The sequence below is a fragment of the Canis lupus genome, chromosome 5, assembly GCF_048164855.1.
Source record: "Canis lupus baileyi chromosome 5, mCanLup2.hap1, whole genome shotgun sequence".
Lineage (NCBI taxonomy): Eukaryota > Metazoa > Chordata > Mammalia > Carnivora > Canidae > Canis > Canis lupus.
In genome coordinates, this window is record NC_132842.1 from 8393029 (window position 1) to 8420744 (window position 27716).

At 48.8% G+C, this 27716-nt stretch overlaps 1 protein-coding gene and 1 long non-coding RNA gene across 2 annotated transcripts; one reads left to right on the top strand and one right to left on the bottom strand.

Annotated features, from left to right (window-relative positions):
• Positions 1–875: 875 nt before the first annotated feature.
• On the bottom strand, positions 876–2672 carry PTF1A (pancreas associated transcription factor 1a). The gene is made up of 2 exons (XM_072825079.1): positions 1845–2672; positions 876–1437 (listed from the first exon to the last, which is right to left on the bottom strand). The coding sequence occupies exons 1-2, from the start codon at positions 2632–2634 to the stop codon at positions 1235–1237; spliced, it is 993 nt and encodes a 330-aa protein (XP_072681180.1). The 5' UTR covers positions 2635–2672; the 3' UTR covers positions 876–1234.
• Positions 2673–19381: 16709 nt separating this feature from the next.
• LOC140632866 (uncharacterized) lies at positions 19382–23794 on the top strand. The gene is made up of 3 exons (XR_012030525.1): positions 19382–19416; positions 22286–22358; positions 22675–23794. It is a non-coding gene; the product is annotated as an uncharacterized lncRNA (long non-coding RNA).
• Positions 23795–27716: the final 3922 nt, after the last annotated feature.

Below are 27716 nucleotides of genomic sequence, written 5' to 3' on the forward strand. Positions count from 1 at the left end.
CAGCGGAGGGCGCCCCGGGAGCCCCGAGGCCCCGGGCAGTCTCGCAGGAGACCCGCGGAAGCCGGGTCTCCGGGGCTTTCCCAGTGAGCGCCCCCGGCCGCGCCCCGGCGCCTCTCCCCTTCGCTAGGGGGCTCCCTCCTCGGGAGGCTCGCCTTCTCCCCAGGCTGCTTGCCAAGGAAGACGAGATCCTGCTGGAGACCAAACGGAGTCGGTTTTAAAAATAATTCAGCTGCACGAGTGGCGGAGGAGCGGGCTCCTCGCCTTATTGAAAGGACTCTGGATTTTGATGGGAGGCATCCGAGGGGTCTCCCGGCCTTAGCACAGTCGTCTACCCCGTCTCCTTTGAGAGGAGTCCTCCGGGGTCCACATACCTAATGCTGTTACTACAGAAGGGATGGGTCACAGGGCAAGCTCAAGGGCAGCCCTTGGAAGCACCGGTGACCCCCTCCCTTGGCCAGCCCGGAAAGTAGCCCCCTGTTCTCCCTGGACCCAATTCACCTCAAGCCCTATGGTTCGACAGGGTAGGGGTGGTGACCTTGAGTAAGTCACATATTCCTCTCCCGGCCCTGGCTTTCCCCTCTGAAAAATGGGAATAATAAATACACCATGATCTATTTCCCTCTTAGGGTGTTTGGAAGATAGGATAAAAATACAGGCCAAATTTACCATGTAGGGCAGCAAATGCAGATGGAGGGTCCTCTTGGAGACTTGGGGCCTAACGGTCCAGCCCACCCACCCACTTTCAGCAAAATCGAACTAAAACGAGGTTTATTACTAGATAGCTACATTTTGCATGTCTGGTTCAGTTATCTTTTACAGACTAAGTTAATTCTTCTAAAAACATAGTTACCCTCATCATATATGAAACAAATAACTTTTAGAAAAAGGTGTAAATCGCATTTATTAACGTCGCTTAGAAATAAGCCATATCTGGCAATAAATTAGCATGACGTTTTCCGGCCAGAGTTCTTCCAACAACGCAGAGGTCTGCCAAAGGTGCTGGGGGAGATCATAGGCTATTGCATATTTTTTAGAAAATCAGGATAAATTATATAAATTATATACTTAAAAAGAGATCGTCTATTTCATTAACTCGACAGGATAATAAATAGATAAATAACAAACAGTTGATTGCCATTAGAAAAAAAATGTGATTCTTAAATTACATTATAGATATTTACATGTACAATATGCACAGAGACATAATCAGATCCTCAGGCGAGTCTGGGACTTCTCAGGACACAAACTCAAAGGGCGGTTCGTTTTCTATGTTGTTGAAGGAAGATTTGCTGTTGAGTTTTCTGGGGTCCTCTGGGGTCCACACTTTGGCTGTTCGGATAATATTTTGTTCTTTGAGTTGCTTTTCATCAGTCCATGAGAGGGAATGTCCTGCAAGGGGAGGGAGGCCGTAATCCGGGTCGCTGGGGGAGGGGGACCCTGAGGAGGTGAGAAGAGAAAACAGACCGTGAACGTCCAACTCTATTCCCAGCGGTGCCCTCCGGTCCTTTAGGATCCCCTCCTGGGCGCCGCGGCGGGACGGGCGTCTCGGGTTACCGTCAGAACGAACCCTCTTCCTCCACTCCCCTAGCCCCCCAGCGCCCCCTCCCCGGAATCCCTGGAGCTGCAGGTCCGTCGGGGACGCACGCCCTCCCAGCCGCGGTCAAGAGGCGGAACACCCCGCCGCCCCCGCCCCGCGAGACGCCAGCTCGTGCTGCAGGTCGCCGGCGCCCACGGACCATCACCTCTCCGCCCGTCGGTCGGCCCGTGGGTCGGTTCCCCCAGCCCCTCCGGGCCCTTCTCGTGCCCGTCCCCGTCTCCCCGGGCCGGCCGGCGGACGCACTTACGGGTGCCCCGATGGCAGATGATGACCTTCTGGGCCTGGCCTCCGGGGCTGTCCCCGCCCAGGCGCCCGCCGCCGCCCGGCCCCCCGCCGCCGCCCGCGCCGCCCCCGCGCAGCGGCAGGTCGGCCTGCACCAGCTCGCTGAGGAAGTTGATGTAGCCGATGGCCAGGCGCAGCGTGTCCACCTTGGAGAGGCGCTTCTCGTAGGGCAGCGTGGGGATGTGCGAGCGCAGTCCCTCGAAGGCGTCGTTGATGGACTGCATGCGCCGCCGCTCGCGCACGTTGGCCGCCTGCCGCAGCTGCTGCAGCTCCGCCTCGGAGCGCACCCGCCGCCGCCGCCGCGCCGCCGCCGCCGCCGCCGCCGCCGCCGCCGCGCCGCTCAGACCGCGCAGCCGGGCTCCGGGGGACAGCACCGCCGCCCCCGCGCACGGGTAGGCCAGGCACGAGGGCGGCGAGCCGGGCGAGTAGGGGAAGCCGCCGGGGGGCGCCCCTGCGTCGCGGCCGTAGCCGCCGCCCTCCGGCTCGCCGGGGCCCCCCGGGGGCGGCGGGGCGAGCGCGTGCGGGGCGGCCGAGGGCGCGGGCGGCAGCAGCAGGCACGCCCCGTCGCGGCAGCAGTACTCGTGCAGCTGGTGGCTGAGGAACTCCACCTCGGCCTGCTCGTCGGCCAGCAGCTCCTCGCCGTCCTCCAGGGGGTCCCGGGAGGACTGGTCGGTGAAGAAGTCCTCGTCGTCAAAGTAAGGCGACGGGAAGGCGTCCAGGCCCCCGGGGAAGTGCTCCAGCAGCACCGCGTCCATGCTCCGCGCCGCCGCGGGCCCCAGGGCCCCAGGGCCCCAGGGGCTCCTCCGGGAGCTGGACGTGGCGGCCCCTCCCTCGCGGGCCCGGCGCGCGCTGCCCGCCCCCGGCCTCCCTGCAGTGTCGGCGGCCGCTGGGCTCTGGCCGGGCCCGCGCTGCGCCGGGGAGGGCTGCGCCGACTCGCTGGAGCTGAGGGCCGGCACGCGAGGATTCTTATAACTACATCCACAGGCGCGTGCCAGGGACCCGCGGCGCCAGCCAATCACCGAGTGCGGGGTGCCGGCGGGGAGGGGGCGGCGAGGCCCCGGCGGCGGCGCGGGGGCCGGGGCGGCTCTCCTCCCAGTGGGAGCTCCCGGGGCGAAGCGGAGGCGGGGCCCGCGCGGCCCGCCCCGCCGGCGAGGCTCCCGGGGGCGTCCGTCCGCTGTCCCCGCGCGCCGCGCGAAGCCGGGCCCTGCCGCCCCGGGGCGCGGGGCGCGGCGCTGCCACCGAAGGCCCCGTGGGTTGCCCGCGGAGCTCGCTCCTCCTGGCAGTGGGCGCCGAGGCCCGGGCAGGCAGCCTGGGCCGCCCGGGAGGGGTCCCCTCGCCACCCGCACCCCGGCCGCGCGCCGGCCTCCCGCCCGAGCCCCGCCGGCTCTCCGCCCCTCGCCCGGCGCCGCGAGGGCCCAGCCAAGTGTGCGCGGGGTGCGCCGGCGGGGCTGCGAGGCGACGCGGCGCGGCTCCCGGCTGTTCCAGACCCTGCGCGGAGCCCCGGGGCGCGAGCCTGCGGCCCCCCCCCGCCCGCCCCGCCCCGAGGAAGACCTGGGCACCCAGGAGGGGCGGCCTCGGAGAGCGGCTCCGGGGGGCACCTTTCTTCTGAGAGCAAACCCAGAGACGCTAGGGGGCCGGAGCAATAAAACCTGATACAAAAGAAGCCAAAGGACCCGTCTGCTCTGGAGCGGGCCGGAGGGAGGGCGTGAAAGTTAAAGGGCGGAGGGTGAACCCTTTCAGAGCCCGAGCCCCTCACCTTTCCGGCTGGCCACCGGGACGGTCCCTGAATGAGGTTTCTTCTTTCTTGACCTTAAGATAAAAATTTAAACAACAACAGCAACCACACCCAAACACAAAACGCGTGCGCTCTGCCCATGACACGCTTTACCACAGCCTGCGATGCAGCGTGAATTCTTCAGCTTAAGAGACACTTTGAAGGTCGGGGCAATTCCTGTAAAAAGCCAAGCTCCAACTTGCACCCCGGGAGAGTAAAGTTCTCTGTTCTCTGAACAGAGGACTGAGAGCCAAGGGCTTCGTGGGTCAGCCGCTTCCTTTTCCAGACAGTTGTCTCACCAGAGGCTTCGAGGGGGTGTGGGGTGTTTCAGGCTCCTCTCAAAATCCGAGGCCAGGCCTTTTAAGAACAGCAATTTCAACACGCTTCTTTGGATTTAGACATCACACTGCATTTGATTCAATTCTGAGACCCAAAAGTTGTGTGCAAAAATTACATAGGACTAGAAGATGAGAGATTACCACACCCTGAACTGTCAAAAACCCCGAGTAACTTTAACCCAAAGACTTACGATTTTAAGGCAAGTTCTTTCGTGTGTCAGCGGTTGCCCCTTCCTAGTGAAATGGTTATCCTTAAGGTGGTGAAAATGTACACAAGTACCCTGTGTCAGACCCTGAGCTGCAGTTTCCTGCATCTAGATTTATCTTTCTCACCTCAGAGAGAAGGAAGCTGTTGGGGTTGGGCGTCAGGACCCCAGATCTAGCCAGCTGGTGGTGTGCACCCTATTCTCTTTACGTAATATAGGCCCTCAATCTCCTTCCCTCACTTGGTTAGACTGAAGTTAAGTGGGAGCATGCTCTTGGATCAATCTAAGGACTTTGGAAGAAGAGTAAGGAATGATCAGACCTCAAAGCCTTATCCAAAATATTGCTGGCCCTTCAGTGAAGGAAAGATTGGATTACAGCCTACAAAGGCTGTCTCTTCAAGAGGCTGAGAGGCCTTCTCTGATAGATCTAGGTGGATCTTGAGAAAGTGTTTGTGTCATGGATATGTTGGGGGGCACTAGGGGCTTGGGGAGACAGTAGGTGTGTATATGTATATCTTTTTACCCAATGTGATTTTAAGTGAGCTTGCACAGAAAATCATCTTACATATGCTCAGTGAGTTTGTGGTAGAGTACAGAAAATTATTCTGGGCACCCAGGTGAGATAATAAGTGCCCTGGAAACCCGTGAGGCTGAGCAGAGCTAGTAGCATGGAGATTCTGGGCAGTTCCTGGGGCTTCGTGGATGAGCATGGGGCAGGAGGGAAAGAGGTACTTACTTGCTCCAGACATAACCCCCTTCACCACGGTCTGGAGACCAGTCCTATTGGGAAGAAGGGCTAGGCTTGCAGACGCTGATACTGGAGTATTGGTGTGGGCATGCATGTAAGTAAGACATGATTGTTCTTTTCTCTAATAAAAAGAAGAAAGACTTCACCACTAATAAAGGACATTTTCTCTGGGTCACTGGAGGTCACAGCAGTGTGGATGGCTGCCCTCTGCCTCTGGAAGCAACCCATTGGTTGAGGAAATGGCTAGAGGCCCAACTCTCATTCCAGCCCCTCCCTCCACATTTTGTGGATCCTCTGGGCAGTGGGGAAACATGGAGAGGGACAAGATCAACAGGTTCCAGGTACTTCGTGAGACAGGGACAGAACTGGTCCCCTGAGCTGCAAGCCTCTCCACCCACTGCTGAGGTCTGGCATCTTTTTCTTCCCACTCTCTGTTCTCAGGAGAGATGGCCCCTATCCTTCAAAGGAAGCTCTGCCTCATTTTATTTTATTTTTTAAAGATTGTATTTATTTATTCATGAGAGACACACAGAGAGAGGCAGAGACACATGCAGAGGGAAAGGCAGGCCAGGGCCCGTCACGCCCTGAGCCAAAGGCAGACACTCAACCAATAAGCCCCCCAGGTGCCCCTCTGCCTCATTTTAAAATAACAGCCAGCCTCTAGAGTAGGCAGTGGCAGGGGCAGTTGGTTCTTCTTAGTACCAAATCCTGGTGAGGCCTTGAGATTCTTTTCCAGATCTTTCCAAAGTTGCTCAGTGGCACCTGCTGTCCTGCACCCGGTTGATTCCTACCACACTTGTGTGAGGGTTGCTCAGGAGCCTTGTACTGTCTTTGAGGTTCTCAGTTCCACGAGAACTTCTGGCAAGGGCCTCTGGCATTGAGGAAGCCTTGGTGTCTGCTCCCTCACCCCAGTCTCTCAGTTCTCCCTCCCCGGAGTCTCAAGGACCTGAACACTTGTTCATTTGTTTCCCATCATGCCCTGGCTTTTGGGACCGATGACTGGAGGGTTAGAGCCGAGGACCCTGGCTCCTTCCCAGGCTGAGTGTCAGGCAAAGGGCACTAATGAAGAATGGGACCTGCAGGCTCTCCATCCTTCAGCTTGCCCTTCCCACATTCCAAGTGTTCCTGCCTGCTTGGCATACGTCCCCCCTGCTGGAACCCAAAGTCCACAGAAACCACAGTATCCCATACTCCTCATTCAGTGCTTGCAAGCAGGTACTTGAGGAGGTGACTCATGGTCTGTCTCCCAACTTGAAAATGGGTCCACGTTAATACCTCCTAACCCAGATTGTCCCCTTCCTCACTAATACACACAGAGGTGATGTCAGGCAGTTGTTTGTGATCTCCTAGATCTGTTTCCAATTTCTTTGCTACTCCTCCCCACTCCCCTATTCTGTGAAACTTTTCTTTTCTCCATGTTAGTACCCTCAGGAGTACCCCATTCTTTATCCTTATACTCTTGGGAAAGGATTTGAAAACTAGAATCATGGGGTTAATGGTGAAAGGTTTCTGAGGCCCAGAGAGATTCAGTGACTTCCCTAAGGTCACACAGCAGGTGACCTCAGCCCAGTGCCCTTTCCACTGGCTGCTGAGAGCAGGTTCCGGCCCTGCCTCTGCCCACTCATAAAGGGCATATTCATATTGTTGTGCAATGGAGACAGTCCAGACTCTGTTACCAGGCCCAGGTTACCAAGTACCACTTTTCTGGCCTCCCTATCTCTTGACTGCACTGCGGATACCCCAGCACCTCCTGAACATTGAAGAAGATATCACTGAATAGTGCAATTCCTGGCATAAGACAAAGTATGCAAAATTTAATAAGGGATCATGGGATTTTCTCGTGGCCCAAAGTCACACTGTATTGATTATGGACGGTTTTTCCCCTGAGAAGGCCCACTGTGGGATCTCGTGACACTTTGTTCCATCCTGAAAATGACAGACCTAGATGATGCTGAACTCCTTGACACAGCTTTTGAAGCCTTCCTTGAACTACCCCTGCCAGCCTCTCCATGCCCCTTGGGTACTCTTTCCTCCATCTGTAATTAATGTTCCATTTTTCTGATGCCCTGAGGATTTCTCTCTGTTTTTGTTTCCCTCCTACGGTCCTTTGCTCTAGCCTGAACTTCTTGAATTGTTTTGAAGACCTCATATTTGTTCTATCCTCTGATAGGCAGAAGAAGTAATGTGAATGCTAGAAAAGGTAGACACATTTCAGAGGACTTTCAGACACGTGTGTAATTCACCCTCATAATTCTGCAGCCTGGAGGGTGTTCTTACCTCATCTGGTGAATAAGTGAGGCTTGGCCTTCAATCCTTGGCTGCATGGCCAGTAAGAGAAGGACTCAACACTAGGTTTGTCTGGCTTTATATCGCATATGTTACATAGCATCTTTCTGCCCCTCCTTTGTCTCTACCCTTAATGTAGTTGATGCAATCGGATTTTCACATGGATTGGCTAAGCTGCTCCTCACATCTCGCTGTGAGGCCAACTGGAAGTATTGCTATTATTTGCAAATAGTAAGATTCAGAAAGGCTGAGTAACTCCCAGAGTGCCACAGCTGCCACCACGGAGCCACAGGTAGAAATAGGTAGATCTGTGGCACAAGGAGGGAGAAGGTCAGCATCTTTTTCCAGATTTTACCATCAGACATTCTCCACACTGAGGCTTCTCAGCCTAAGAAAACCCCACCTGGGCCATGTCCCATTTGGCAATGAGGACAGGAGGCACACAGAGAACACCCAAATGCTGAACACCCACCTTCTTCCTTCTTGACTTTATGTTTCCCATTGCTAAACATTAATCTTTTAAGGGAGAAACACCAAAATGCTGATATAATTATCCAAATAAGTGTTTTCGGTCATGCCAAGGTTTACTCAATGAATAGCAAAGCTTCTGAACTTTGTCCTTCAGTCTTGTTATTCCAAAAGGCGTTTGACCTTTAGCAATGTAAACACCAAAAATCATTATTACCAGACTTCTGCATCTTGGTCTGCATAGTGAGCAGTGAAAAGACAAAAAAAAAAAAAAAAAAAAAAAAAAAGAGAGAGAGAGAAATTAATAGAAGCAGGAAGTTTGGGCTTTGTTTCTTTTCAAAGTTTCCTTAAAATCTGCTGTTTTCTGGTGTCATGTCAGTCAGGGTTTTCTGGTGTCATGTCAATCTGGAGGGCCTTGAGTGAATTCTGGTACATTCATATAGTCAGCAGCCATACAATGGAACGAGAATGCTTTTGGTGTAGTGATGTGAACTCCAAGATACACCATCCAATGGAAGGAGCAGGAGTGGCTAGTATGCTCCCATTTGCATTTAAAAAAGAGGATAGTGAATATATGTGAGTGCATCTATTTGCCAGGCATCCAATATCTCTAGATGGATTCCTAAGACACTGATGAAGTCAGTTGCATTGAGAAAGGCATTGAGTGGCTAATGGATAGAATTTTTCATTGCAGACTGTTTTGAACTTTTGATTTCTGAGATATGTGAATATATATGCAAAAAATGTTTTTAAATTAATGAGCTTTTTTAAAAAGGACTTTATTTATTCATGAGAGACACACAGAGAGAGGCAGAGACATAGGCAGAGGGAGAAGCAGGCTTCCTGCAGGAAGCCCGACTTAGGACTCCATCCCAGGACCCCGGGATCATGGCCTGAGTCAAAGGTAGATGCTTGACCACTGAACCACCCAGGTGTCCCTGATGAACTTTTTTTTTTAAGAGAAATTTTGGAGGATGATCTCTTCATATAAGCCTGGAAGAGCTCTCCTGGATATCAGTTTGTGCCATCTTTAAAAATGAGCAAGAACGTCTAGTAGAAAAAAAAAAAAAAAAGAACATCTAGTAGATAGGACCAATGAGGGCTGGCAGGGACAAGAAAGCCCAGACTGCCCTGTTCATGGGCCAGATCCTGAGTGAGCTCCTTCAGTAATTGTCTAAGCGCTGATGCGGTATGTCTGAAATGGGATGGCACTGGATGAAATATGATCCTCTGCATGAAATCAGTATCAAATGACTTATAGGGATTCAACAATATAAGGGAAATTTAAAATTACTAAATATTCTTTAAAACCACCACACTGTCTGCATTGTCCAGTCCTAAGCCCAGAGGTGACCACTGTGGAGATTTTGGTCTATTTCCTTCCATGTATTTTCTAGTTTTGTATCTTGTGTTTCTCACTTGACTGAAACTCATCATCATTCCCCCATATCTTTACTGACAGGTTTTAGTGGTCGCATGATGGTTTAGCATCTGACTTTTCCACTGTATAATTTCATTTTCACTTGCTCATCACTGACTCCTAAAACTCAGAATTCAGATCATACTTCATCTCCTAGAATACTTTTGTGTTCTGTGATCTGACTTTATTCCTTACTTGGCAGGCCATGATTTTGACTTCCTTCGGACTTTTTTTCTACCTCATATCAGTAAGGCGTTAGCTTTCACTCAGTCATTATGAAGATGTTGGGGTACTGAAGTAGTATTGCTATTGTTGTTTCCTTAAAATCCACTGTAGGGTAAAAATTTTTCCTTAGCTGGGTCAACCTTGCTTGAAGAAGTTTATGCCAGACCATGTCTAGTTCAAGCAGGGAAGTGCCTACTAATGGTCAAGAAATATCAATTATTTGGGAAAACTGCCCAAAAGTCTAGGAGTACAATTTTCACACTTGCACGTTCTAAGAAAACAGCACCCTGCATGTACCTTGCTATACCTTGGGTTTTGCCACCACAAGACCCTTCTCAAGTTGGATGCCACTAGAGATGTAAGCCTATTTTTGTCACATGGAAAGTAGCACCCCACCTTCCACTGCAATCCCCAGGCATCCAGCCACAGAGGCTGGATAGCACAGAGTTGAGTGGGCTCTGGAGCCCCACTGCCTGGATTCCAGTGGTTCCGCTACCGATCAGCTGTTTGGGCAAGTTACCTAATCCATCAATGCTCCCATTTCTGCATATGCAAAAGAAAATTATAATACTACTTCCTCATTGCTTATCATGAGAGTTAAGTGAGTCAAATATAAACACATACATAGTGCCAGGCACACAGTAGTAGTTGCTCTGTTAGTCACTTAGCAGTAATAGAGGTTCAGTAAACATTGGTGGATTGGACAAGTATGTATTGCCAGTGGGAAGCAGAAGTCCTATTAATTGGATGGGAATCATTCTTACCGGCTTCACCAAAGTTGACCCAGGTTCCTAGATTGATAGTGGACACATTTCAACAAAGATATCAACAAATACAAAGCTTGATCCACTCTTGACACTAGAAGATGCAGCTGTTCTCACATCTTTTAGGGAAGAGTTAGGATTAGGCCTGGTTATAGCCTTTTGCCAATGCTCCTGGCTATCCAGTGGGGACTAGAAGAGTGGCCCATCTGTACAGTGTGGCCCATGGAGAGAAGCCTGTGAGGGTGCAGAGAAGACCACAGCTCACATAGGCCATACTCTCCTGTTTCTCCTCTACAGTAACCTCTCGGAGACATTGGCTAGGCTCACACTGAGACAGACCTGGAGTACAAGAGTGGTTTTCCCCCTTTCGCCTCTCCATTCTCTGCAGAGAAGCCAGAGGTCTTTCCTCACCAGAAGGAAAAATAAGCCAGGCTTATTATATGATACAATATCTCCACAGCCTGCTCGTGGTTCTCTAATCAGTGGACTGTGTTTATAGCTTTTTCTCTCTTTATAACAAGGAACTGTTTCCATACCAAGGAGTGTGCTTGTCCTGGCGGGAACCTATCATTGGACTCTCCTTTCTGTGGACTTTTGAGTTTTGGATCCATATTTCTTATATTAAGGCTCCATAAATTATGACTTTTATTTTAGTTTTGTGACCTTGTGTAGATGATAATCTTAAAAAACAATGACAATTGGGGCACCTGGGTGGCTCAGTAGTTGAGTGCCTGTCTTTGACTCAAGTTCTGTGATCCCGGGATTGAGTCCCACATTGGGTTCCCTGCAGGGAGCCTGCTTCTCCCTCTGCCTATGTCTCTGCCTCTCTCTGTGTGTCTCTCATGAAGAAAATCTTAAAATAAAAACAAAAACAAAACAACAAAAAAACAATGGCAACAAAGTATGAGCATATTGTGCTCCATCTGGATGACCACCCTATAAGCTGGCCCTGCCTTTGAGCTTGGAGTCTGAATTTTGATTTAATATTTGTGTTTAAGATTGTGGTGGTACCAAAAAACAGGCTATTTTAATTGCTAAAGAACATACACAGATACTGTGTTTTGCCCAGAAAAGGTGAAATAGCCACACAACAGGCTAGACAAACAATGGCCATCATGGTAGTTTCCATGATAAATTAATTAAAATGAGAGAAAGGCATGATCACATGACACACAGTGAACTAAAGCTAGGAGCCAACATCATGTCAACTTTGTAAATGGCGAATGTCCTTACAACAGTCATATCATCTGTCATATTAAAGGGTAGTTTGAATTGTATTGACTTACAAATTTAAAAAATTTTTAAGAGAACAACACACATCGGGGCGCACCTAAGTGGCTCAGTCAGTTAAGCAGCCGACTCTTGCTTTCCACTGAGGTCATGATCTCAGGGTCATGGAATCAAGCCTGGCGGTTGGCTCTATACTGAATGTGAAGTCTGCTTGAGATTCTTTTCTTCTTCTGCCTCCCCACTGCTGCTACCCGTGCTCACATGTATGCATATTCTCTCTGTCTCTCTAAAATAAATAAATTTTAAAAAGAACAACACACAATAGAATTTATGCCAACTTTATATCTGTAAATATTTAAATGATTTCATATTAATAATAATTTAAGCTGACACTGAGGACCCATCAAAACTCTTATTGGTGGTTGTTTCATTTTTCTATGAAAAGAATGGAGATTTTATATGTAAGTACAGATATGCATATATGTTGTATATACACATAGAAGTACATGCACACATCAAAAGTCAAGTATGTGGTGAGCATAGCATAACATAAAAACTTGTCAACTCACTATGTTGTACACTTGAAACTAATGTAACATTGTGTGTCAACCACACTTCAATTAAAAAAAAAAAAAACACTAAAGAGAAAGAGCATGAGAAGTCAAGTTTGAGAAAGGCTGCTCCAGAGGATTATCAAATACATGTCCTGGGCTTCAGGTGACAGGATTAGAAGGTGGAGAGGAAAGGGAAGAAGGATGCAGAGTATAAAGGAAGTGAAGCAAAATGAAAGAGAAGACACAAGAGGAAGAGTTCGCAAGTTTGAAAGAGGAAGGGTTTGAAATACGAAAGAGTAAGAAATGGAAAAATGTGGGCATTTGGCTTGGGTAGAACTGAATTTGAATTTAAATATCTGCTCTACTCCTTACAGTTGTTCGTTCTTGGATCAGTTCTTTAATCTTGCTGAGCTTTAGTTTCACTGACTATGGAAATGGGAAGAAATAATGCTATCTACTTAAAAAAAGATTGTTGATGAAAGTTCATGCAATGGTATGTGTAAAATACCCGGTGCACAGTAGGTACTCAGTGAATGCTAGTTCTCGTCCTGTTTCCCCCGATACTCAGCTGGTTAATCAATAAGTTTTTCTTTTTCTTCCCAACTTTATTGAGGTATAATTGACATATCACACTGTATATGTTTAAAGTGTACCAGGTAATGACTTCATACACTTACATACAGTGAAATGCTTATCACAATAAGGTATGTTAACACATCCTTTACCTCATATAATTACCATTTTGTTGTTGTTATGGGGAGAACATTAAAGCTCTACTCTCATAGGGATGCGTGGGTGGCTCCGAGGTTGAGCTTCGGCTCAGGGTGTCGTCTAGAGTCCTGCATGGGGGTCCCCGCAGAGAGCCTGCTTCTCTCTCTGCCTATGTCTCTGCTTCTCTGTGTGTCTCTCATGAATAAATGAACAAGATCTTTAAAAAAAAAAAAAAACAGCTCTACTCTCATAGCAACTTTCAAGTATACAGTACTAAGTTTTTATTAAAAGTCTATAAGGCACAGAAGAAATAAGAAGAGAAGAAGGTATGAATGAGAAGTGATATCACAGGCATTAAAAGAAAAAAAAAAAGCAAAGCTCTTCCATTGGTATCTCTCACCTTGAGGCAGGCCTGATTGTCTATACAAAGAAGTCAATTGGAGACTTGATGTCTCCAATTTTTAAAAAGATTTTATTTATTCATTCATGAGAGACACAGAGAGAGAGCCAAAGACACAGGCAGAGGGAGAAGCAGGCTCCATGCTGGGAGCCCGACGCAGGACTCGATCCCGGGTCTCCAGGATCAGGCCCCAGGCTGAAGGCAGCGCTAAACCGCTGAGCCACCCAGGCTGCCCTCCAATTTTCTTTTTGACTGCACACCTTGCATGTTCCGGGACAAAGGTCTGACTTCTTTAATAAATATCTAAAGATAAGAGTGATTAAGAGTATTACAATTATGTCTTTCTCGTGTAATAATCCAAGCATAAGCAGTCGGAAGCTTATGTGATGGCTTGAGGCCCAGCTTCCTTGTGATTTCTTTCTATCTTCCTGAAACATGGCTCCTAATCCTGCGGCCTAAGATGGCTGCTCCAGCTCTTACCCTTATGTCTGCATCCCAGCCAGCAAGAAGAAGGAAAAAGAAAGGCACACTCCTTTTCTTTTAAGAACATGACCTGAAGTCTGCGCATATCATGGCTGCCAACATTCCGTTGGTCTGAGCCATTCCATGACCACTTCTAGCTACTAGGGAAGCTGACAAATGTGGTCTTAAGTGGGTGGCCATGTTCCTGTTTAAAATTTGGGATGCTATCAAATAAAAAAAGAAAAATACCGTGTGTGTGGGGGGGGGGGGGGGGGGTTAGCTGTGCCTGATACTTTATCATTGCCATGTTTGAGTATGCACTCTAAATGGGAATTTATGTATTTTTATGTACTTAAAAATTACATAGAGATAAGATTGTATTAATATAGTGCATTCATTTGAAACATGTACAAAAAGAAATTTTAGAAAAATGAGGAAAAAACATAATCAAAGTTCTAAAATTTTTCCTATAGTCCAGTGGGAACATCTTGTTCACTTTGGAGACTACTGGTCTATATAATGCCAAACAGTCAATTACATTTTTTAAAATCCAAATTGTCTTTTTTTTATCATTATATAGAAAGTTATAAGCAATGTGGAAATACTGAGAAAATGTAAACAGACCCTCTTTTTAAGCCTTAATTTATCCCCTTAAAAACATGTTTTGAGGGGCATTAGATGGCTCAGTCAGTTAAGTGTCTGCCTTCAGCTTGGGTTATAATCTTTGGGTGCTGGGGATTAAGCTCCACATCCCACAGGGAGTCTGCTTCTCCCTCTGACCCTCCCCTCACTCTTGCTCTCTCTCTCTCTCTCTTAAATAAATACAATCTTTAAAAAAAATTTAAAATAAAAACATGTTATGAGCATCAACTGTGTTCAATCACCAGGTTAAATGTTGGGGATACAGAGATGAATAAAATACAGTCTCTAGGCCTTAAGACATCCTTGGGGTAGTAAGAGAGGGGAACAATTATTATAATCCAGTGTAGTAAGGCCTATTGTGGAGGTTAAGGGGCTCAGCCTGTGAGCTTCATGAAGAGAATGATGCTGAGTTAGTTGAGTCTTGAGTGAGTCTAACCACATGATGCGGGGCAGAAGTGTGTTGCTAGGAGTTTAAATGTATTTATGAGAAAGCCCAAGGCAGGCAAGAGCCCATGGTTTTCCCTGCTTTAGGGGAGTAGGTGCCAGCAAATCCATGAGATATGACCGGCTCGGTCTCAAGCAAGCCCAGGGTGAGTGCATTTCACTTTGCCTTTTTGTGCCTCCTTTCTTCGCTCTGCCTCCACTCAGGCATGGAGTGGCCTCATGATGACCACATATATACCCCACCAAGACCCGTGTCTTCAAAGAATGTCCAGTGCTCCAAATTATCCTTTTTGCCCTCTTTAAAAGCCAATTACTTCAGGGCCATTGATCTCAGCCAGAGGCCATAAAGGAAAACATCTGCTCCACTAAGGTGTGAGCAACACATAGCAACCAACTGGTCATCTCTCTGGCATTTTATTAGTGCCCTTGAAAGGTAATGCCATAAATCACAGGCATGAATTTTTAAAATGTGGCTTTATTGCAGCATTTTGGAAGCAGGAGGAGATCTCCTGAAGCCCCTTGCATCTCTCACCTTTATTTAGCCTTTGCCAGCCTGGAAGCCCATTTCCTTGTATTGTCCTCAGGACAGAGCATCTTCCTTCCTCACACATTCCTGATCCTTGTGTCTTCTTTGCAGATGCTTGAAACCCGCCCGGCCTGAGTACAAGCCCATCGCAAAACTCCGAGATGGAGTAGGCAAATGTGCAGAGATTCCTAAGAGTGTTAATGATATCCTGGGCAGAACCAGAGCTGCCAATGCATCCACGTCTCCCCACCCTGATTTAAAGTGATGTGAGAGATTTATGTTGTCATTGGCCTCAGGGGTCCCCAGCACCTGGAGAGCACATTCCTCTCTAGCAGGGCTGACCTGTGCAGAGAAGGGTGGGGGAGGTACGGAAGGATCATGTTGTGCATTCTGGGTGCCTCACACCAAGAGTAAACCTGAGAAGCTTCCACTGTTAGGCAGGCACCCGTGTTGTGGGAGCCAGCAGGACATGCTACGGATCTCTGTGTGTTCTTTGGGGCTGATGATAAGCTGGTACTTCCCCGCTCTCCGTGAGGCAAGATGTGGCCATGATTGCTTGGGGGGGTTGGGTAATGAAAGATGAGTAGAAATGACATGTCATTTCTGGCGGGAAGCTTTAAAGGCCAGTGTCCTATATGCTTTTCCTTCCGTGGTGATTGTGCAAACACATCTTGAGGCAGCACATCCTTCAGCCTGGGACCTTGAGTGACTGCGATGATCAGGGTCTTCCTGAAAACCCTCCTGGAACGGGGAACCTGGACTAGAAACAAACTGTTCTTGAGTTCAGCCACTGAGATTTGGGGTGGCGACTGCAGCATAACCTGGCTTCCCTGACACACCTGGGTGGTTGCACTTCGCCTCGCGTCACCATAGAAATACTCAGTAAAGTAGCATAACTGGCTTAAAATCTGATTTCAAGTCACGGAAACCGACTTGAACTATCTGAAACATTCAAAGAGGGCTGTGGCATGGGATACAGGGAGTGTCCTAGCAGCCAAGAGCAGGAATCTAGCTAGGCCTCAGGAAGGCAGCAGGACCAGGCATCTCTAATACTGAAAATTCTGGTATCTGTTCTCTCCCTCTGACTTTGGTAACAGAAGCTCACAATTTCAGCTGGGCACATGGGCACCCAGAATAAAAACTACATTTTCTAGTTACCCTTGTAGCTCAGTGTAGCGATGAGACTAACTTCTAACTAATAGGACGTGAGCAGAAGCGATACTCACTTTTGAGGCTCGATCTTTGGGGAAGAACATGTGCCATGTTGCCACTTTCCCTCTTCCCCCCTGGCTGGAATGCTGATGCAATGGCAGGGAGATGGAGCAGCCACTTTGAGCCATAAGATTTTCATCTATACAGGTTGGGAATCAGTGAGTAAGTAGACCGGAAGAGTCTGAGTCTCCTGCATCATTCAGATCCCACACCAAGCCTGGAGTACCTACCTAGTTTGGTCTTGTTTTTATGAGAAACAAGTAGGCTTCCATCTCACTTAAATCACTCTGTTTTTACAGTCTTTTATAGAGCAGCCTAATTTGCATCCTAGGTCATGCACCATGATCTGGAAAGATGTTAGTGCCTCTTTTTGGTCCCCTCTGCAACTTCTGCCTGGTTCTTATTTCTCTGGACCAGGTTTCTCTGCTTTCTAGCCTCTCTCTGGAAAACATGGCTGCCTCTGAGAAGTGTCATGCTCATTTGTGCAACAAACACTTATCGAGCACCTATTCTGTGCTGGGGACTATGATAAACAGATTTCTTTTTTCATGGAGCTTACAGACTAATGGAAACAGAGAACAGAGGTTGAAATTAATGTGAACCAGAGACAGAGAATGATTATCATGGCATTTGAAGAAATAAAAGAACTTTATTAAGGATGAAGTAAAGAGAGGTCATCCTGTCTATAAACCCCTCTGTGTCCATGAGAAAGGAAGACCTTGGAGGCTGTATTAAGGAGTTTGGCCTAACACAGACCATTTCCAGAGTGGATGAGAAGATGCACTGGGGTATGAGAAGACAATGTTGAACTATAATCTATACTTTTATCTCATTATTTTAAAGTCATATGTCTTATTCTTTATAATGTATGTAATTGTCCAGTACAGGAGCATTCAAGCAGCACATATTTATAATTCATACATAAGTAGTCAGGAAATGGAAAAGCTGAGAAAGGGTTTTAAGCAGAGGGTAGCATGATCAACTTGGTCACTTAGGAAGGACACTCAGGCTGCTGTGCTGGAAAATGGGTCGGAGCAAAGCAAGATTACTGGCGGGATGGGAGACAAATCAGAAGATGGTAGCAGGAGAGCAGCCGGGAGATTATAAAGACCTGAACTGGGTGGTGGCTGGGCGGATTGGAGACATATTCTAGAAGGAGAACATTAGGACTTGGTACCTAATGACTATGGGGAAGAGAAACAAACAAAACAGATATGGAGGATTCTGCTCCTAGTATCAGGAGGAAGAATGGGCCCGTTTGCTGCAGCTTTAGGCAAGATAAGGTCTGGAAATTGTCCTTAAATTTGGGGGCAAAGAAGTCAATGGTGAAAATTTAAAAAGAGAGGGTTTCGGTGTTGAGAATGTGGGCCAGAATACAATGTGCTGAGGACTGGATAAAGGTGAGGAAATCGAAACACCGAATTTGAGCAACTTAAGAAATTTAGTCGTGAATGTGATGATAGAGCAGGGGTGATTTGTGCTTTGCTTTTTAGATGGGAAGGACTTTTTTCATTTTGTAAGAAATCTATTCTCTGCCCTTCATTCTCCTCTCAAACTGTTCTCTTCAGACACACACCCATCTTCATCCTCTTCACCACTCTGTCCAATTTCTCTGTTACTTAAGAAAATCTCTTAGTTTTATTCAATAGTCAAAAGCTCATGGTAATAATTGATAACTCCTATAAAAGGAATTGTGGTCATGTGCCTGCAAGAAGGAAAAGGGTAATATTAGATAAGGAAACAAGGCAGACAACCTCTAAAACCTTTGCACATACCCAGAGGTTTCATTCAGACACACCTAAAATGTGTGTCTGCCTCATTCTCTTTTTAAGGTTGGCCATGAAATCATTAAACACCAGTTGTTGTTTTTTTTTTTAATTATCTTAATATCATGGCAGTGTTTTGTGCTCTTTTTCTAGAGTATGTTGGTCCCGTGAAAGGCTTCTGGGGGCCAATCTAGGAAGTAAACTCTATTAACAATCCCCTCCCTAAGGAAAATACCATTTCCAGGTTTTGCTTTATAGAAGCCAACCGGAGGGGTTTGGGTTCTCCCCTTGAGAGGCCTTTGAGTGAACAGAGGGGCCCCGCGCACACAGGGGTGACCACTGAGGGTATGGAATCTTCCTTGGTTTCTCCTGCACAGGGAGTGACTCCGGCGCTGGGGAGAGGCGAGAGAAGGCCACTGCTTCCACCTTTGTTACAGGTGCACCCAGCCTCAGGCCCTTTTTTGCACAGGAAGACGGATGAGAAGACAGACCTACTTGGGAAATCCATGTTAAATCCGGCAGGCCCCTGGAGGCCCAAGCACCCCAACATGGGCAAGTGCTGGCACAGCCCTCGCCCCCCACTCAGAAGTTCTCTTCTCCTGTGACCTCCCTCTGCCCTCAGCCAGGAAACTGGGTTGGGGCTGGGCAGAGGCCCAAAGCCTCCCCCGACTCCCCCCTCCATCAAGAGAAGCCCATAAATAACGTGCTGTGGTCCCCTGCCCCCGCTGCTTTCTCTACCACCCCCTTAGGACCCGGGCCTGCACCCCAGGCTGGCTGCTCTGCCAAAGAAAAAACAACCCAAGCGCGCGAGTGGCGGGCGCTGGCGCGGCCGGGCGCCCCTCCCCTGCCCCCTTCTCCGGGCTCGCCCCCCGCCCCCGCCGCCCCCCGCTCCCGGGGCGCTTGTATAGTTGACACCTGCAGCACGGGCGGCCGCCGGGGCTTCCCGACACAAGGCGCTGGTACCTGAGCCCTTGACTGGTAATGCACCATAAACGGCTCCTTTCAGGCCCTTTCAGAGAGGGAGCGCGGAGGTCACCCCGTCTACAAACCCCTCTGTGTCCGCCGCGTCTCCCGGGCCCCGGGTGCCGGGCCTCCAGCCGCAGAGCACGCCGGCCCGTGGGAATCCCAACACTTGTGCTCGGCTCGGCCGGCGGAGGGGGGGGGGGGGGGAGGGAGACCACCCGGCCCTCCCCCAGCCCGGCCCCCCGCCCGCCGGGGCTCGTTCACAGAGCGCAGCGAGTGGAACGAATGGGTGCCGGCGTCCTCGGACGCCCGCGGAAATCCAATGATAAAGCGGGACGGGCCCGCCCCCGCCCCCGCCCCCGCCCCCGCCGGGGCCGACGCCCACTGCGCCCTGCAAGGTACGACGCAGGTGTCGGGCCCGCGGCTCCCGGCCTGGCGCCCCCTCCCCGCGGGCGGGCGCGGCGCGCAGCAGAAGGCGGGGCGCTCGGGGGCGCGATCCGGCTCGCGCAGCCCCGACGGCCGGGGCGGGCGGGGGGCCGGGGGGAGGCCCTACCTGGGGCGCGGGCGGCCGGGGAAGGCGACCGGGCGGGAGCGCTCAGCCGCTGCGTGTATTCCGGGCCACGCTCGCCGTCTCCCAAGCCCGCTCGGCGCCCTGGAGCTTAGCGCGCCCGGCGCCGAGCCGCAGAGGCGGATAAAAGGAGCGAGCGTCTCCAGCGTTTCCCCGAAGCGCTGTCGCGGTGTCCCCCCGAGACAGCGGAGGGGGCGGGCCACGCGTAACGGGGAGCGCACCCGCGCGCAAAGCGGCCGCGGCCACCGCCCTTTGCCGGCTGAGCTTCCGTCTCCCCGGCTGGGCCGTCCTGGCTCTGGGGACAGAGAGGCGGGACGGGGACGCGGCGCCGAGGGCGGGCCCGGCCCGGGGGCCGCGGGAGCCGGCGGCCGAGGCACCCTGGCTGGCCGGGCTGGGGGGCCGGCGGGCGTCGGCGGGATCGCGGCGGCGCGGGAGGCAGCGCGCGCCCGGGGGCCGGTGCTCTGGCGCCGCGCGCCCCCTCCCGGGGCCGCCGGGAACCGGGGTTACCTGGGGAGCCGGGCTTTGTCGGCCACGCTGGCTCTCTGCGGCCCCAGAACGAATTAAACGCCCCTTTTGGCCGAGGGAAGCCTCGCGCCGGCCGGGGTGGGGGCGTGCGGGGGCGGCATGTGGGCACCGGCATAATCAGCCCCATTCTTGCGCTTCCACAAAACCCGCGGCGCAGCGAGAAGTGAACAGCGGCCGCCTGAATGGAGGTTTCAAAAGGCGACACCTGCAAGCGCGGCCGGTTGTGAATTGAATGGAGTCAGCGCGGCGCCCGCTCGTACCTGAGCCGCGAGCTATTAGTGTCAGGCGCTCCCGGCCGCAGGGCGGGGAAGCGCGCGGCCCGGCCGCCCGCACTGAATGCGACAAGCTGCCGCGCGGCCGCTCCATGGGAATGTCGCCACTTGTGCCGCTCGCGGTCGGGAGGGGGTGCGCTGCCCTTTCAGAGACAGACACAATTAGGCAAAATGCTCAATGAACATTATAAATGATGTGCGATCGCTCTGCAGATTGCCTGGCAAATCAAATTATATGGTCGCTCGCGGGCTATTTCCATGTGCTTTTAAAACTTAAACAGGTATTCGCCGATTTAGAGAAAAAAAAAAAAAAAAAAGAGCCGACTCAGGGATTCCGGAAAATACAACTGAAAGACTCGGTGTTGAATATTCACACGTCCCCTTTGTTAGCGATTGACTTCACAATGGGCTTGGGGAGGGGGTGCGCTTGGACGAGACACATTTTTTACTGTCTTACATACTGCGGAGGAAGGCACCAGAAGTTTGCATTTATTACGATTCACAATTACAGTGGGACCCTCTTTTTTTTTCTTTTAAGACTAAAATTCTTCTCCTAATGAATGACTTGAAAGCTACTGTCATTCTAATCAGATGGAAGAAACATTCTAATCAGATGGAAGCTGGCCCGGGCGCGCTTGGGGAGGGAGGCGGCGGGGGGATAGACCCGTGCTGCTCCCTGGCACCGAGTGCTAACCCGGGAGGGAGCTGGCTGAGGGAAACCGTTGCTCCACGCCGCGCACAGCCCAGGCTCCGGGCCTCTCCCCAGCGCTCCGGCGCCCCGGCGGCCCGGCGGCCTCCCTGCCTCCCGCTGCGCTCCAGGCCGAGCAGCGCGCGGGGCAGGGAGAGCGAGCGGCGCCGCCCGGGGCGGCTCGGGCAGGGAGGGCCCCGGGCGCCGGTTCCCGGGCGCCCTCGCTCCGTCCCAGTTTGGCCCTGAGCTCTGCGGCTGGCGACTCGTGGAGGAGCACGGGCAGCTGGAGGCGCCCAGATTGCGCGGACCCCCGCCGAGGCCAGGAGTCGCGCCGCAGGCAAGGGGCTGTCAACCAGGAAGGGCAGAGTCGATTTTAGCTTCTGAAAAAGGAAGCATGGAAGCGGCAGCAATCCGCTGCCTCACGTCCCTGCCGACCTCCATCTCATTTTCGATTTTCTACTCTTTTGGTTTTCAGATAATTGGGCCGGAGGGAGGGGTACAGAATTGGGGCTCCTGGAGACAGTTGGCAACTATATGTATGTTGCTGATGAAAGACCAGCAGAAAGGAAGACGAAATCTGGCTTTTTGGTTCGTCTTTGTCACAGACTCACTGTGTTACCTTGGGCAAGTAGCTTAACGTCTCCGGCTCAATTTCCCCATCCATTAAATGGGGATAACGTTGCCAATTGTCCCATTTTTCTCCCTCACATTTTATTTACTTTAGTTGGAAACGGCTGTTTGGTAGGTTGTTATTGTTTGTTAGTTAGCCTTACCGGCAAGACTTATACACAAAGCCAAGGGATAAAAGCTCTTAGAAAAACAGATCTCAGAAAACCAGAATCTTGAGCATTTGTGGTCCTTTCCCACCTTCTGTCTCCGTCTGTGCACGGATGTCACTTTTTTTTGGAACCAGAGGCAAGAAATGCTCTGCCTGTTTCTCAGTGCTAAGAGGTGCAGGGAGTGATGAGAGCAGAACTCGACCAACATAGAGACCATCTGGCAACAGTGTGTGTGTGTGTGTGTGTGTGTGTGTGTGTATGCGCGCGTGCGCGTGCCCATGTTCAGAAGGACGCAGATCTCCAGTGAATTTTCATCTCCTGTCGTCAGAAACTTTTCCTGCTAGTACCAATGGCTACTCCATGAAGAACAATTTATGAAGCTTTTAAGAATAAGGAAGGCGAGTTTAGTTGACAAAGAATATTTCTTTTTTGCAGTTCTGGGCGTGAGTCCCCGAGTGAGGAGGAGGAGAGCCCACAAGAGCCAGGTGCGCTGGCCTTGGTGCTGAAGGTAAAGGCCCCCGCCTTTGGAGGCGACATCTCTCAAGTCGGTCCCAAAAGAAATTCGACCACATTCTCTCCATACCTCCTTCCCTTCCCCGAGGGTGTGCTTGTTTTGCGTGTCTGGATGTGTGTAAAATGGGAATAACCTGAAAGCCACTAGCACTAGAACATAAAAACGCCCACGAAATTTTAGTTAATTGAGTGAATACTTGGATATCTTTCTCTTAATCCCTTCTGTAGCCTACCTATTAAATTGAGTGTGAGAAAATTTTACTAAATAATGGCCTTAGAATGTCTTAAAACTACATGATTTTTCCCCCCAGGTTTCTTTCCATCGTTTGATTTAAACATTATTGTGGGCAGGTTTGGACAGAGAGCAAAATTTATCAAAGCCAAGAGCTATTCACCCATTCTACTCCCTTGATAGTATCAGGTTCTGTGCTATCTCTGGGATCATAAAAAGATGATTCCACCTCAGAAAAAGAAACGATGGCTGAGACAGAGTGATCTTAGAAAGGTGCATCTGCGAAGGCAAAAGAAACAAAAGCAAAAATGAACTATTGGGACTTCATCAAGATAAGAAGCTTTTGCACAGCAAAGGATACAGTCAACAAAACTCAAAGACAACCTACAGAATGGGAGAATATATTTGCAAATGACATATCAGATAAAGGGCTAGTTTCCAAGATCTATAAAGAACTTATTAAACTCAACAGCAAAGAAACAAACAATCCAATCATGAAATGGGCAAAAGACATGAACAGAAATCTCACAGAGGAAGACATAGACATGGCCAACATGCATATGAGAAAATGCTCTGCATCACTTGCCATCAGGGAAATACAAATGAAAACTACAATGAGATACCACCTCACACCAGTCAGAATGGGGAAAATTAACAAGGCAGGAAACAACAAATGTTGGAGAGGATGCGGAGAAAAGGGAACCCTCTTACACTGTTGGTGGGAATGTGAACTGGTGCAGCCACTCTGGAAAACTGTGTGGAGGTTCCTCAAACAGTTAAAAATATACCTGCCCTACGACCCAGCAATTGCACTGTTGGGGATTTACCCCAAAGATACAAATGCAATGAAACGCCGGGACACCTGCACCCCGATGTTTCTAGCAGCAATGGCCACGATAGCCAAACTGTGGAAGGAGCCTCGGTGTCCAACGAAAGATGAATGGATAAAGAAGATGTGGTCTATGTATACAATGGAATATTACTCAGCTATTAGAAATGACAAATACCCACCATTTGCTTCAACGTGGATGGAACTGGAGGGTATTATGCTGAGTGAAGTAAGTCAGTCGGAGAAGGACAAACATTATATGTTCTCATTCATTTGGGGAATATAAATAATAGTGAAAGGGAAAATAAGGGAAGGGAGAAGAAATGTGTGGGAAATATCAGAAAGGGAGACAGAACATAAAGACTGCTAACTCTGGGAAACGAACTAGGGGTGGTAGAAGGGGAGGAGGGCGGGGGGTGGGAGTGAATGGGTGACGGGCACTGGGTGTTATTCTGTATGTTAGTAAATTGAACACCAATAAAAAAATAAATTAAAAAAAAAGGTGCATCTGGTTTTAATTAATTCTGTTCTGAGGTCTCTGAGGAAAGTCAGTTGGTGCTGGGTTAAATGGACGAAGAAGGCTTCATGCATGTCATTTGTGGGGAACATTTATCTTGGGCTAAAACATGGCCAAAAGACCACGGATTAATATTTCTGTTCACTTTTCTGTCACAACATCCTATTTAATAGTTAAAAATCCATTTCTAAAAAACAAAAAAAAACAAAAAAAAAAAACAAAAAAAATCCATTTCTACGCCCTGCTTGCTGAAAATAGAAGTCAAGAAACATGTGCAAAGATGTACACTTTGACAAGTTAAGAAAACAACATGAATATTTGCATTAAAAGTAGAATAAGATATACTGGGACTAAGTTCTGTATACTTGCAAAAAGATTGTCTAAAATTTTGGCTCTAAACTTCCCAAAAGTTAGTGTGAAGAGGAAACACAATAAATGTCATGATTCACAGTGTGTAAAATACAAATAAACTGCTTTCTCACAGAAAAAGCACCTATTTATGGTAGTGACACCTGAGAGAAATTTCTTCCATGTGTCCCCATAAAATGATGTCCTCAACAATAACCCTAAAGTAAATGCATTTGAGTTATGTGGGCTGGCTCCTATTTCTGTTACTCAGTATAGCCTTACAATATTTCCTTTGTCTGAGGAAGAATAAAATCGCTGAGTAAAGGGGGCACCTGGGTGGCTTAGTGGTTGAGCGTCTGCCTTTGGCTCAGGTCATGATCCTGGGGTCCTGGAGTGGAGTCTGGCATCAGGCTCCCCGCAGGGAAACTGCTTCTCCTTCTGTGTATGTCTCTGCCTCTCTCTGTGTGTCTCTCATGAATAAATTAATAAAATCTTTTTTAAAAAACCTGCTGAGAAAAGGATCTGGTAAATGCCATGCTTACCCACTCTCGGTGTGATGTTGGAATCTGAGTGTTGAGGGCAAGCATCCTGGGAGTCCTTACACTACAGTTGTTGCAGGTTCTTGAAGATTTGCAAAACTACTCTGGGTACTCAGCCTGGTACCTAAGGTATAGTCAATGACAGGGCTGCCTCTCCTTTGTCACTTGTGCTGAGGCCATCAAAGCTACCTCTGGGCCAGTGCTCCTGGTTTAGTATCCATAAAAATCATATGTTTCAATGTCACATTCCTAGGATCCAGAGATTTTTTTTTTCTTTATTTTATGATAGTCACACAGAGAGAGAGAGAGAGAGGCAGAGACACAGGCAGAGGGAGAAGCAGGCCCCATGCACCGGGAGCCCGACGTGGGATTCGATCCCGGGTCTCCAGGATCGCGCCCTGGGCCAAAGGCAGGCGCCAAACCGCTGCACCACCCAGGGATCCCAGGATCCAGAGATTTTGATGCAGTATTTTTTCAGACCCACTGAAAAAAATATATGTATAGTACAAATATGTATACTGAAATTCATATATTTACAGTCACCCCAGGTATGCAGTGAGATCACCAAAATTGTTTTCCTTTCTTCTTGAATTGAGCTAAACAGAGCTTGACTGTATGATTGAGTCCTGACCAATAGAATGTGAAGCAAAAGTGATATAGATGACTTCTAGCATTGGTCCCTAAAACCACTCTTGAATTCTCAACATTCATTCTTTCTCCTCTCATTATCTGTCAGCTGGATACAACTAATGTAGCAGAAGACTCTGAGACCCTAGATGATAGTAGAGACATTAGGTGGAGAGAATCTGTGCCCCTGGATGGGAAGACCACCTTTTACAGCCCATTAATGAACTACGAAATGAGCAATAACTGCAATCTTATGCTGGTAAGCTACTGAGACTTTGGGACTGTTTATTACAGCATCTAGCTTTACTCACCCTAATATACAGGTGATTCTAAAATGGTCCAATAACCACATTTGGAGAGACACTACCCTATGCAAAACTATGACAAAGCAAATGATTCAGCCTTCTGGTGACAATTCCTTGGCTTACAAGAATGACTCAACTGGTAAGACTTTCAGGTCTTCCTGGAGGAAGGGCCTTCTTATTACAGGACCCCTTTGGGGGAAGGACCTCTCTAATTACATCCTGTAAATGTTGCCACCTCATAAATTATACTTGGAAGTTAAGGTTTTTGTGGGTTCTTTTCCTGAAAATGTCCCTTCTCTTTCTCTCTTGATCTTGTCACCATTTGGGAGGTTGTGAGAAGTGGGTCTCAGGAAAAAAAGGAAGGAAGAGCACTCATGTCTGTAGACAGTTTACTATGTGGTGGACACTATACTTAATACTTTGCATGCATTATCTTATTTATGCTCACATATATTCCTCCAAAATAGGCATCAGTATTCTCATTTCACAATGAAGACTCTAAAAACTTTGTCAGAATTCTTGCTGTAAGCATTTAGAGACTGACTGGTGAGCTTATAGCACTGCTTCTCTAAAGGATCCTACTAGGTGACCTAAGTACACCTGAACTATGCATCTCTGTGGAAAGAGAGAGAAAGGAATGTGAGCTCAATTTTCATGGTACCGCTGGAACTGAAGTGCAGTTTGGAGAGAGCAGTAGACCTGTTGATCTAGTTCTGGGAGGAGTTATTCTAAATGAACTTAGGATGAGCCTGTTTGGACTTGATAAATTCCTTGAACTCTGGCTCTGGAAAAGGGACATGCTTCACATCTTAGAAAGGTACTACTTTTGGCTCCAGAAACTCCATTTCTAGGGATCAATTCTCAGGAAATAATTTGAAATACGTAAAAGACTATACACAGAAAATTCTATCATGACACTATTGATAAGTAGAAAGAAGAGGAAGCCACCTAAATGCTGTTCAAGTTGATATGTCATTTAATAATGCATCATTAAATAAATACATCATCATTAAATAATCATTTAGAAGGTTTGCAATTATTTTTATCTTTTTATTTTTATTTATTTATGATAGTCACACACACACACACACAGAGAGAGAGAGAGAGAGAGAGAGAGGCAGAGACACAGGCAGAGGGAGAAGCAGGCTCCATGCACCAGGAGCCCAACGTGGGATTCGATCCTGGGTCTCCAGGATCACGCCCTGGGTCAAAGGCAGGCGCTAAACCGTTGCGCCACCCAGGGATCCCTGCAATTACTTTTAAAATAGAGGTGCCTGGGTGGCTCAGTTGGTTAAGTATCTGCTTTTGGCTCAAGTCATGATCCTGGGGTTCTGAGATAGAACCCCTCATTGGGTTCCCTGCTCAGAGGGAAGTCTGCTTCTACCTCTCCCTCTGCCTCTCACCCTCTGCCCTTCACCCCTGTTCATTCTCTTCCTCACTCTCTCTCTCTCAAATAAATAAATGAAATCTTTAGAAAATGCTTAGAGGCAATGTTAAATGAAAAACATTAAAATATAGATTTGAAGCAGTATGACCATCTACAAGGAGAAATACAAACATTAAAAAGTAGTCATAGAAAAAAGATTGAACATGAAATGGGCAAAAGACATGAACAGAAATCTCACAGAGGAAGACATAGACATGGCCAACATGCACATGAGAAAATGCTCTGCATCACTTGCCATCAGGGAAATACAAATCAAAACCACAATGAGATACCACCTCACACCAGTCAGAATGGGGAAAATTAACAAGGCAGGAAACCACAAAGGTTCGAGAGGATGTGGAGAAAAGGGAACCCTCTTGCACTGTTGGTGGGAATGTGAACTGGTGCAGCCACTCTGGGAAACTATGTGGAGGTTCCTCAAAGAGTTTAACATAGATCTGCCCTACGACCCAGCAATTGCACTGCTGGGGATTTACCCCAAAGATGCAGATGCAGTGAAACGCCGGGAC